Source organism: Strix aluco, chromosome 15 (assembly GCF_031877795.1).
Source record: "Strix aluco isolate bStrAlu1 chromosome 15, bStrAlu1.hap1, whole genome shotgun sequence".
Classification (NCBI taxonomy): domain Eukaryota; kingdom Metazoa; phylum Chordata; class Aves; order Strigiformes; family Strigidae; genus Strix; species Strix aluco.
This window is the reverse complement of record NC_133945.1, coordinates 8,512,157-8,524,034: the sequence shown is the minus strand read 5'-3', so window position 1 is coordinate 8,524,034 and position 11,878 is coordinate 8,512,157. Positions and strand designations below refer to the sequence as shown.

The 11,878-nt window shown below is 59.3% G+C and overlaps 1 protein-coding gene across 1 annotated transcript; it reads left to right on the top strand.

Annotated features, from left to right (window-relative positions):
- Positions 1–3,201: 3,201 nt before the first annotated feature.
- Positions 3,202–10,413, top strand: ARPC1B (actin related protein 2/3 complex subunit 1B). Its single transcript, XM_074841079.1, has 10 exons — positions 3,202–3,358; positions 5,812–5,885; positions 6,657–6,761; positions 7,359–7,581; positions 8,015–8,122; positions 8,260–8,466; positions 8,708–8,783; positions 8,867–9,063; positions 9,561–9,651; positions 10,117–10,413. The coding sequence occupies exons 2-10, from the start codon at positions 5,822–5,824 to the stop codon at positions 10,153–10,155; spliced, it is 1,110 nt and encodes a 369-aa protein (XP_074697180.1). The 5' UTR covers positions 3,202–3,358; positions 5,812–5,821; the 3' UTR covers positions 10,156–10,413.
- The last annotated feature ends 1,465 nt before the right edge of the window (positions 10,414–11,878 follow it).

Here is an 11,878-nt window from a genome sequence, read left to right as displayed (position 1 = left end):
AGGCCGTGCTCTGGAGGGGATTATCTGGCTCACAGCACTGCTTTACAAGGTTTAAGACTTTGTCATTTCTGTTGAAAATGCAGAAGTGTCTTAAAAAAACCCCAATGACTAAATTTACCACTTCCTCTGGAACCAGAGTTGCTTCACACACTGCTCGTTTCTCAGCTCTGAGTGTTTGAAAAGGGAGGGTGGAAGATAAGTGCACAAAGCTGACAACTGCTGTTGTTCTGCTGCGAGTGAGCTGTGTCCATCACAGAGCTGGATTGTTCTTGGGTGCGATGTTGGTTGTGTGCAGAGAATGAGCTGTTTTTCCGGTTCCTTCAGGTTTTCTTGTGTCTACCACCTTCCTCCCCTGGCAGTCAAGCATGGCTTTGCCATTTTCTCTCCCTTCTAAACATAAAATAATGACTATTTAACCTCAATTCTTGCAGTCTAATGACCTGATGTGTACCATGATTTGTGGTGGGGATGAGTTTATCAGCTAGACTACAATGCTGAAGGAGTTAAGTGTGTTCTGGATTGAAGTGACCCCACCAGCCTTGGTGGATGGACAGAGGAGATGGGTTTGGCTTTGACCATCTCCATACGTACTATTAGATGTGTATATCTCACAGACAGTAATGGTTTGGTTTCTGAAGTCACTTTTGAAAGTGTGGTGGTTTATTTCCAAAAAGTATTAAAAAAAAAAAAAATTCTAAAATATACAGTCCAAGGATGGAAAAAATCATCTAATGAGAGAGTGGAGAAGATGGGTCTCGGAAGTGTTTATGCCTTGTTCTTTTTCTGTGTGAAAGAGCTGGAGAAGGTAAAATGAGCCCATTAGCTCCAAAAAGCCAACAAACTGAAGTCTGATGAAACTCCTGGAGGTTACTGGCTGGGAGAAAGAAGTACACTGGAAGTCTGAGATTAAAAAAAGATTGGGGATATTTATAATAGAAAAGGACCAAGCAAGAGGAATATAAACAACCATCACTCAAGGCATAATTCAACTGAAACCAGCCCCGTGCGTGGGGCCGGGAGACTTGTGCGCCGTCGGCACTGGGGGCTCTCTGCTTTCTCAGCGGAGGATGTTCTGCTGCCGTCCCCCCTCCAGTGTCCGTGAGCACAGAGAAGGGAGGTGGTGGTTTTGCCTCTACCCTTGTCATGGTCGCCTCCCTCCATCTGTAACACCATCCTTTGTGCCCGGCGTGGGCGATGATCCACGACTGTGTTTAGCACCAGGCTCCCGAGCGCGCGCTCGCGTGGGCTGGGGTTAGCGGCGCCTCTGAAAGCGATGTTCGCGATGAAGCTCGTGGGTGCAGTCTTAATTACAGGGTAGCTGCTGGCTGCACGTGCTCGACGTTACACGCTGGTTAATGGACTGTTGGGGGCAAGAAACGGGGCTCAACGCAAGCGGGGATGCCGGGGACTGTTCACAAGCCTGCCTGAAAAACTCCCCAGCCTCTGAAGGGAAAGAAGCTGCAGAATCGCTGCCACATCCCCTCTGCCTCACCTCCGAAGAAAAGCCCTGCAAAAAATTGTTCCAGCATCTGTGCAGGGGGATAGTTCCTCTACGGCCTTTCTGCAGAGGCCTTCAGCATCGCAAGATGTGCTGCTGTGGATGCAGGAGGATCTTTCCACTTCAGAAACCAGAGGCAAAAGCAGGTAAAGGATTTGACCAAACCTTGAGTTGGACCTGGCAAGAGACCAGGAGCAATGAGGAAATGTGAGGAACTGCTCCGCAGGCAGCACTGGGGTGACACTCTCCTCTCCCTTCCCTTAATAACGTACTCTGAGTCCTGCTGCAGAAATTAAACTGTCCCGACCTTCATCCACATCCCCGCCTGGAAGGGATCTGACGTGAAGGGATGAGCAGAGGGATGGTCTGTCCTGTGTCCTCCCGTCCCACACAGATGAAGGCTGCTGGTCCTGGTGCAGGAGGCAGCAGTGGGACACCCTGGTGAAGAGCAGAGAGAGCGGCTCGTAGCCAAAGGACTAGAGAAAAATTGCAGGCAGCAAGAAAAACTTCAAAAAGCTGCAACTTTCAGCCACGTGGGAGCTGTGGTGTGAGCTCCCTCCCTTTTGCTGCAGCGATGCTGGGCGTGAGGCTGGACGCTACGATGGGCAAACTGCTGCCAGAGGACAGGACGGCTCGCTGCTCCCGAGAGGGGCTTTTCCCCACTGTGGGGATTCACTCCTGAGCAGAGCTGCAGAGACTCACCACCCTCCAGGGACATCTTGGGATCTCCACATGTGTCTGCTGGGATCACGGCGACACGTGCAAAGGGCAGCCTGGCTAATGGCCTTGAGGACTGAGGGAGTGACGAGCTGCCTGCTCGGTGCCACCCCGCAGAGGGGATCAATTCTGCAGCTCAACAAATTCGAGGTTTTGTACCAGCATCCTGCAGCTGAGAAGCCTCGTTGGGGCCCTGCCCTCCCTGTACAAGACCCAGATGTGCTGCTGTCCCACTTCTGTGATGTTACTCAGGGAGGGAAGGGGCAAGTTCTTCCCTCCACACGTGACTCTGCAGCAGGGGAGCGAGAAGCTGAAGCCCGTCTTTCCTTCCCAGCAGGAGCTGAGCTGCTGGGAGTTATTCTGCCAAGCTGGGAAAGGGATACAAATTAGTTGCTCTGAAGCACAAGGGGGGAAAAAAAATCGAGGGGTGCCTGTCTGGTAGGTGAGGGTACATGCCCTCAGCTGTGACTGCAGCCAGCCGGGGTCCCACCGGGCTCAGTGGGATGCAGGAACCGGCAGCAGCCGCTGCTCAGGGCGGCCGGATCGAGGCGCCGCAGGGTCCTGCCGAGCTGCGAATCTCCTCGGCCGTGGGAGGCGATGCCGACGCGCATCTCGCCCCGGGTGGGCTCTGACGGCAGCCCTGGCCCGCTGCGGGCCACCCCCTGCAGGCAGAGCCACCCCTGGCAGGCAGGACCACCCTGCTGCATCCGTCCCCCCAAAACATATCGGGGACCGGGGCACAAGCAGCCCTCCCGCTGCCGGGAGGAGAGGACGGGGATCCTTCCCCTCTGCTTTCCCAGCCACGTCCTTTCCCGGTGCACCCGGGGACAAGTTGCCCACATCCCACCGAGCAGCGGGGGCTGCCGGGAGCATCCCGGGGCTGGTGGCCCATCCACGTGCGGCGATGGCGGAGAGGCCTGGCTCGCAGGCAGGCAGGCAGGGGCAGGGCGGCCGCCGAGCTGCTTTGCACTCCCCCAACGCCCACGTAAGGAAGTGGTTGCATTTCTCTGAGAGGAAAAGGGAAGTCGGGCTGCCTCGGCGGGGCAGCCAGCAGCTCCCGCCGCTCGCTCCGGGCTGCGTTCGTGTTGACTGCCCAGAGTCCATGAACTAGCCCTGCCTGTCCTGCCTGCGCTGCCCAGCAAGGTAAGGAGCAGGGAGCCGGCTCTGCCACCCTGGCGAGGGGACAGATCTGTCCCTTGGGGGGGCTGTGGCCGTCACCTCTCCCGGTGCTCACACCCTGCTCGAGGGGAGGTGGGGACCCCCTGGCCAGGGCTGCTTTGGGGTCTGAGGGGGGTGCAGGCAGTGTCTCGCCGCTCGTGGGTTTTGTTGTTGCTGTGTTTTGGGTTTGTTTTTTTTTTTTCCCCTGCAGCTTTGGCAGCAAGTTTGAGTTTTATTCTTTTGCCAGAGGCCTGGCAGCTGTGGGTGTTGGAAAGGGTCCCCTGGTGAGGGTCCTGCGAGGGTTGGTGCTGGCAGAGTCAGAGCTGCCTGCAGTCTGCCTGCCTCTCCTCCTCAGACATCAACTGCCTCGGGCTTTGCCCAGTGCGAGGTAGAGGAGGGTCAGAGCTACCCTGGGACGGCGCTGTCCCCCCAGGGCCAGGCTGACTCCTGGGGTACCCCACACCCACATTGAGGACCAAGGATGGGTGTCCCCAACCTGACTGGCAGGAGCACGGTGGGGGGTGACACCCTGCAGCCACCATGGGGACCAGAGGGGCTCCCAGGGGTGGGTGTCGAGGGGTCGGTGGTGCAGGAGGACCAGGCCACCGTGGTGGCCAGGGATGTTTTCATGGGGTCCTACAGCTCCCGTTGGGACTGTTACTGCGCCCCTGCTTCAGTGGGTGCAAACCCATGTCCTGCCACCCCACCAAGCTCAGCAAATGTGAAAATACAGCTCCTCCGGCATGTGGCTTCCTCCCTGGGGCTGGGAGGAGCCCCCAGCACTTGACTCCTGCTAAGGTTTGGTTATCTCCTCCAAGGACGTTTCCGAACTACTCGGGGCTGGCCAGGGAGATAATGGAGCTGCATCAGGTCCCAATCCCACCCTGTCTGACCTTCTGAAAATTCCCATTTTCCTCCCTCGAGAGCCTCTGTGTCAAGCAGGCATACATGGCCACGGCCCCTCCGATGCTCTTCCCTGCTGGGGAAGGGGCTGCCGAGCTCCCCAGGGGTCACCCCACGGCTCCCCCCCCCAGGGTGGGAGCACAGCTCAGCCCATGGGGCGTCAACACGGAACTGGCCATAAACCAGCTGCTGGGGGAAATGAAACATAAACCGCTGCAGGGAGCGATTGGCGCTCGAACGGCCGAGCAGCCCATGCTGCTTTACTGCAGTGGCAGGGGAACGGCTTCCGCTCCCTGGCATGGTGGCTGAGTGGCAGCGTCTTTGTAGCCTCCCAGGGGTCACCCCATGCTGAACCCCGGCAGGATTGGTGGGGCTGGGGCTGGGCAGCTGCCTGCTCAGCCATACCTGTGTCCCCGTGGTTCAGCAGCGGCTCGGCCGTGGGGTGTGTGACAGCAGGGCTTGTGCCGTGCATCGCGTTGGGATTTCTTCACATGCAAAAGGCAGGTGATGGAGCCCCACAGATTTTCTTTTCAGCAGCCCAGGGACAGAGGTTTGCTAGGAGGGACTTTTTTCCTTCCCTTATACTGTTTTTAGCTGCCAAAGAAAACGGGTAGTGTTCAGGGAGTTCCCAAAATAGCCGAGAGGCAAACTGTGAGTAATCCCCGTCCGTCATGCCCTGGCGAGGTGTTTCCCTACATCCGTGCGTTATCTCGGCTGGGTGGCCGAGGGGCTGCACCGCTGCTCTGAGCCCTTCCTGGTCCTGTGGCACCCGGAGGGGACTTGTGGGAAGCTGCTCTGTCCCGTGGCACCGGAGCGGTCGGTGGGTGCTGGCGGGAGCGGCGGGAGCTCAGCCAGGGGAAGGGATTAGTCACCACCTCGCCAGGGCTGAGCACACACGGGAAGGGACGGGACAGGATGGGGTGGGGGTGCCTCCATGGGGCTTTGGCTCTTCCTAAATGAGAGGTAGGGAAGGAGCAAGTGGATTCAGCTCTACAGGACTGGTGGGAGCAGCCAGAGGAAGGGGGTGCTGCCCATGGAGGGGCCTCTGGGATGCACATGAGGCTGGCAGCCAGCACCGTGGTCCCCTCCTGCCCACCAAGCTCCAGCCGGCTGGGGCAGGGTGGTGGGGCAGTTTGGAAGTCCCTGGAAGTGTTCCCTGCTTCCCATTTGGCCATGGGACACCCATGTGGCACCCAGCTATGGGGTGCCTGGCCATGGGGTACCCATCTGGCACCCAGCCATGGGACAGTCAGCGTGGGGTGCCCAGCCACGGGGCAGCACCATGGGGAATGTCTCCTCCAGCTGCACGTGGACCCTCCCTTGCCCACCCTGAGCTTGGGCAATCTCTGAGCTTGGAAATCCTCAGGGAAACCCCTTCTCTGGCAGAGGGGGTACACAGTGGGCTGCAACATGGGGCTGATCCCTGTGGGAGGGAACACTTAGTGGGGCTGGGAGCTGGGGGTCCCACTGGGGGCTTGTCCCCATGGCCAGAGCAGCATCTCCTGACAGCCACGGGGGTCTCGCCCTGTCCCCAGCCTGTGAGCCATGGCCTACCACAGCTTCCTGCTGGAGCCCATCAGCTGCCACGCCTGGAACAAGGACCGGACCCGTAAGTATGGCTGGAGCACCCCATCCTGAAATCCCCAGGGATGGCCTGAAGCACCAACTGTCCCAGCTGAACATCGCTGCAGTGGGCGATGCCCCCCCCCCCGGACAGGGCAGAGCTGGGTTGGGGTTGCATTTGGGGAAGCAGGTCCTGCCACAGACAGATTATGGAGCTGGGACAGTACGTGTCACCCTGCGTCCCCCTGGTCCTGCTGCCGGAGCAGAGCCCAGTGCTGGGGGTGCCAGCACAGCGTCCAGCCCCCGGGCACCACGGCAGCCGGTGTGGGAAGGGACGGATGAAACGCGGAGAGGAGAGCAGAGCAGAGCTGAGTGATTCACGGCCCATGGCATTTCCCGGCCACAGCGCGGGGGATGTGGGAGAGAACAAAAAGTGCTTTCTCTGCTGCGGCCGGCGTGCCGGGCAGGCGGGGCTGGATGGGAGCTGAGCATCCGCAGCCATCCCGTCCCATCCCATCCCACCAGCCCCATGGGACCACAGGCTGGGGAAGGGAGGATGCTGGGCTGGAGGGTGTGGGGGAGGTTCTCTCTTTCCCATAGGGACAGTTTGCAGGAGCAGGACCAGCTTTGGGGCAACGCAGGGCTGCGGGGGGCTTGGTGGGACCCCACCATGCAGATGGGGCTCAGTGGGGTCCCACTGTGTCTTGCTGAGCCTGGAGCACAGGAAGGGGCAAGTCGATGCTGGCTGGCTCTGCTCCCCCCTGGCAGAGCCCATGACCCAGGGGAGGGCTTTGCCCCGGCTGCTCTCGCCCTGCAGAGATCGCCCTCTGCCCCAACAACCACGAGGTCCACATCTACCGCAAGGACGGGGCCAAGTGGAGCAAAGTCCATGAGCTGAAGGAGCACAACGGGCAGGTGACGGGTGAGACCTGGTTGACTGAGGAGATGGGGACATGGGTGGTGGGTGGCCCTGCCCTGGAGCCAGTCCTAGCCCAGCTTGGTGGCAACGGCAACTTCTGGATGGGGGTTGTGCAGGGGGTAGAGAAGAGGGAGCAGGTTGTGTCTACTTCTCCTGGTCTTGACCCGGCATGTCAGAAAGAACCCAGGGGTGGGATGGATGGGATGGGAGAGATGGGGAGGGAGGGAGGGAGGGAGGGAGGGATGGGAAGGTATGAATAGATGGAAGAGATGGGGTAAGATGAGTTGGGAGGGAATGGGATGGGGTGGAAGGGATGGGAAAGGATGGGATGGATGGATGGATGGATGGATGGATGGATGGATGGATGGATGGATGGATGGGAGAGACATGTGGGATGGGGTGGGATGGAATGCTTTGGGGTGGGAGGGTTGGCAAGGGCTGGGTGGGATGATTTGGGATGGATGTGGGAGGAGGGCAAAGAGGGACTCTGGAGCAGAGACCACCCAGAACAGCTCTGCCTTCAAATAGCCTCCATCCCTGAGTGACCCATCCCCATCCCCATGGCTCTCTGGGCCACCGTCACCCACCTCTGCCTTCCAGGCATCGACTGGGCCCCAGAGAGCAACCGGCTGGTGACATGTGGGACTGACCGCAATGCCTATGTCTGGACCCTGAAGGGCAATGTCTGGAAACCCACCCTGGTCATCCTGCGGATCAACCGGGCTGCCCGCTGCGTCAAGTGGTCCCCCAAGGAGAACAAGTTTGCAGTGGGCAGCGGCTCCCGGCTCATCTCCATCTGCTACTTTGAGCAGGAGAACGACTGGTGAGGCTCTGCCATGGCCTTGTTGGGTCTGTCCTGGGGGAGATGGAGAAGGGATGGATGGATGGATGGATGGATGGATGGATGGATGGATGGATGGATGGATGGAGAGATGGAGAGATGGAGAGATGGATGGATGGAATGAGGGAGGGAGGGAGAGAGGGAGGGAGAGGTGGGAGACAGGAGAATGGAGGAGTTGGAGGTGAGACAGGAGGAGGTGGGGGAGACAGAGAGGAGCTGGAGAAGAAGATGGAGACAGATGGGGAGATGGAGGGAGGTACTCCCCATGCCCAAGCTCCTACTGCAGGTTGGTGGCCCAGGGCAGCTCCTGGGGTGCTTGTAGTCCTGACCACCCTCAGCCAGCCCCCCGGAAAGCTCAGCAGGGTTCCCAAAGGTGGTGATGCTCCCCCACTGATGCCAACCGTTCTCCATGCAGGTGGGTTTGCAAGCACATCAAGAAGCCCATCCGCTCGACAGTCCTCAGCCTCGACTGGCACCCCAACAACGTCCTCCTGGCCGCTGGCTCCTGTGACTTCAAGTGCCGGTGAGGAGCAGGAAGGGTGGATGATGGGGCACCCCATGGGCTCTGGCTGGGAAACTGAGGCATGCAAAGGGGCAGGGATGGAGGCAGCTCTGGTGCTGTGTCCAGGGATACATGGCAAGGCTCTCCCCTCCTCTCAGGATCTTCTCAGCCTACATCAAGGAGGTGGAGGAGCGGCCCAGCCCCACACCGTGGGGCTCCAAGATGCCCTTCGGGGAGCTGATGTTCGAGTCAAGCAGCAGCTGCGGGTGGGTGCACAGCATCTGCTTCTCGGCCAGCGGCGCCCGTGTGGCCTGGGTGAGCCATGACAGCACCCTCTGCCTCGCCGATGCCAACAAGAAGATGGCGTAAGTGGGGCTGGGGAGAGGAGTGGGCTGGGAGGGGCTGGGGGCAGCCATGCTGTGCGTGGCAGGGGGAGTTGACCCCAAAACCGACCCAGGGATGGAGACATCTGAGTGGGGTTGGGCCAAACATAGATGGAGGAGAGGCGGCATGTCCTCTCCTTGTAGTCTTGTGGCTTCCACCTATGTTATGAGCTGTGCCAGTCTCAGTGCAGAGAGGCTGCTAACGCCCTGCCCTTCCTCGTAGTGTCGCTTCCCTCTGCACCGAGACCCTGCCCCTCCTGGCTGTCACCTTCATCACTGAAAACAGCCTGGTGGCTGCGGTGAGTCCGGGCTGGGGTCATGGGGTGGGTACTGCACTGGGAGCTGGCAGGAGGGTGCTGAGCAGGGCCACCTGGTTCCCCAGGGCCATGACTGCTACCCGATGCTGTTCACCTATGAGGAGAGCCAGGGAGCACTGACCTTTGGGGGGAAGCTGGATGTCCCCAAGCAGAGCTCCCAGCGCGGCCTCACTGCCCGTGAGCGGTTCCAGAACCTGGACAAGAAAGCGAGCTCGGACACCGCCAATGCCTCGCTGGACACCCTGCACAAGAACAGCATCAGGTACGTATGGGGGGATGAGTGGGTGAAGGGACAGGCTTGGCTGGGTCACCCCAGGGGCTGTTTGCTGGCCCCTGCGCATCCCCTGATTGTGTTGCTGTCCAGCCTGGGTGCCGTGACAGCCCTGGAGCACCCCCAGCGCATCCCTGGGTATCCCTGAGAATTTCTGAAGCATCCCTGAGCATCCCTGAATGTGGGTTGGGGAGATGGAGGGGTTCAGCCCCAAGAGCTGGGACAGCCCTGGAGCATCCCTGGGTATCCCGGGAGCATCCCTGGAGCATCCCTGAGCATCCCTGCACACAGGTGGAGGAGATGGAGGTGTCCAGCTCCAGGAGCTGGGATAGCCCCTGAGCATCCCTGGGCATCCCCAGAGCATCCCTGCATGTGGGTGGGGGACATGAAGGGGTCCAGCCCCACTCCCACCCACCAGCTACTAGGCAGCCCCAAGGGCTCGGCAGGGACCTGGGACTGACTCCCCACCCCCTCTTTGCACCCCGCAGCCAGATCTCGGTGCTGGCAGGCGGGAAGGGCAACTGCTCACAGTTCTGCACCACGGGGATGGACGGTGGCATGAGCATCTGGGATGTCAAGGTAAGGCGTCCCCGCGGTGCTGTGCTCCCCCAGGCTGGTAGCACCCAGCGTTGAAGAACACTCGTTAGCCACAGCTCTAATTGCAATCCCTCACCCTGCTGCTGCGCAGCTCTTTGCTGGGGTGGTGGGGCCCATCCTGCCACGGGGGTCCCACAGGCCTGGGTGGGATCTCCTGGGTGGGGGACACCCCTGGGTGGCACTTTTACAGCTCGTCATCAGGGCAGGGGTGTTGATGCCCGCCTTGTGCAGGGATCCAGCACCCTCTCCTGGCTTCGGCTTTACCCACAAGGCTTGAAAAATGAGCCAAAACCAGCCGAAGTTGGGATCTCTTCCCTGCAGGGACAGGTTGGCACCCCAGAGGACAGCTTCCCCCCCAGGCTGTGCCCCCCTTTCAGCTCCCCAACCACCTCCAGTTGCCTTGAAAAGCAAAAAGCTGATGATGAACAACCTCCTGTTTCATTTTAGAGCCTGGAGTCGGCGCTGAAGGATCTCAAGATCAAATGAAGGAGCCACCCGGGAAGGGCGTCCGGGGATGCCAGCCCGCCCCTGCTCTGCCGCGCTTGCCTGCTTTCCCCCGCGAGCCCCCGTGCCACGCGAGCCGGCCACGCTGCCACCAGCAACGCTTCCCCGGCTGCCAGCCAGCCCTGGTGGCTGCTCTCAGACAATTTTTATTACTATTTTTGTTACCATCCTACCCGATGCTGGTCATACATCGCTTAAAGAAATCAAAAATAAAGTAAGGATTTTCCTGTATAAATCCAATTTTTTTTTTTGGCCTTTTTTAAAAACAAATTCAATGCGAACAGGTGTGATCAGAGCACATCATGGCCATATCTCACCATGGGTGGTTATGAATCGGGAAGGTGGGGATAAGGGGAATGTCACCCCCTCATTCCCTACTTCCTTCAGCATGATTTCAGAACAGCATCAGTACTAGAGAAAAGGTAGGGGCAAGGATGGAGGCAGCACAGCAGTGCAGGTTTCCCATCCTGCTCCTGGCACCGAGCTCCTCCTGGACACCAGTCAAGTCCCGTCAGGTGTGAAATTCCACACCCTAGGAGCCAGCTCCGAAACCTTGGGCTGCTGAACCAATCCTGCCGCTTTCCAGCCCATTATCGCAGGCTGCCAGGCAGTTTTGATCAGAGCACCTCCGACTTCCACCTTCCTCATCTCTAACTCAGGGCACGAGCAGTCCCGGCTCACAGCCAAAGGGGGAGGACAAAGCTGCTCCCAGGAGCCCTCGAAGAAGCTGTAGGAAAGCAGATAAATCTTTCTGTGTTTCAGAGCTGGGTTTAATCGCCTGTGGGAAGCAAGGGGCAGGGTCATACGTTTCACAGAGGGTATGAAATCACGCTGAAGTGGTTGGTGAGGGCTTTGGCAAAGACACAAGAACCACCAGTACCCAGGTAGGTGTGTCGGGGTGGGCAAGACGCCCGGCCACTCCCCCAGCACTGCTGTGTCTTAAACTGAGCATCTCTGCAGGGGAAATCCTACGTTTCTCACCAAAAGGAACCTGTGCAGTGCAATGTGGTTACTCCTCCCAGGATCAGACTTTGCTGTGAGCTTGGGTTAAACCCAGTTCCAGGCATCAATCAGGCCACTGCTCCCCACCACCCAGCTCCATCCACCCCCCAGGCTCCCCGCAGCAGTTCTGTCCCCACCATTAAAGTTCTTCCCTCTTGGAAGGGTCTAGAGCACAGGTCTGATGGGGAGCAGCTGAGGGAACTGGGGGGGTTTAGTCTGGAGAAGAGGAGGCTGAGGGGAGACCTCATGGCCCTCTACAACTCCCTGAAAGGAGGGTGCAGAGAGGGGGGGATGAGTCTCTCGAACCAAGGAACCAGCGCCAGGACAAGAGGGAATGGCCTCAAGCTGTGCCAGGGCAGGGTCAGACTGGCTCTTAGGAAGGATTTCTTTGCAGAAGGGGTTGTTGGGCGTTGGAATGGGCTGCCCAGGGCAGGGGGGGAGTCCCCATCCCTGGAGGGGTTTGAGTCGGGTTGACCCAGCGCTGAGGGATGTGGTGGAGTTGGGAACGGTCAGTGTGAGGTTCATGGTTGGATCTTCCAAGGTCTTTTCCAACCTTGATGATTCTGTGGAGCTGACAGCGAGGGCATCTCTCCTGGCACCACTCATCCTGCTATTCCTGAAGCTAGTCCCTGTCTCAAACCGTGCCCTGGGGCACAAAAACACAGGCTGGGGGCACAGCTCTGGGGCTTATGCCTTTACCCAC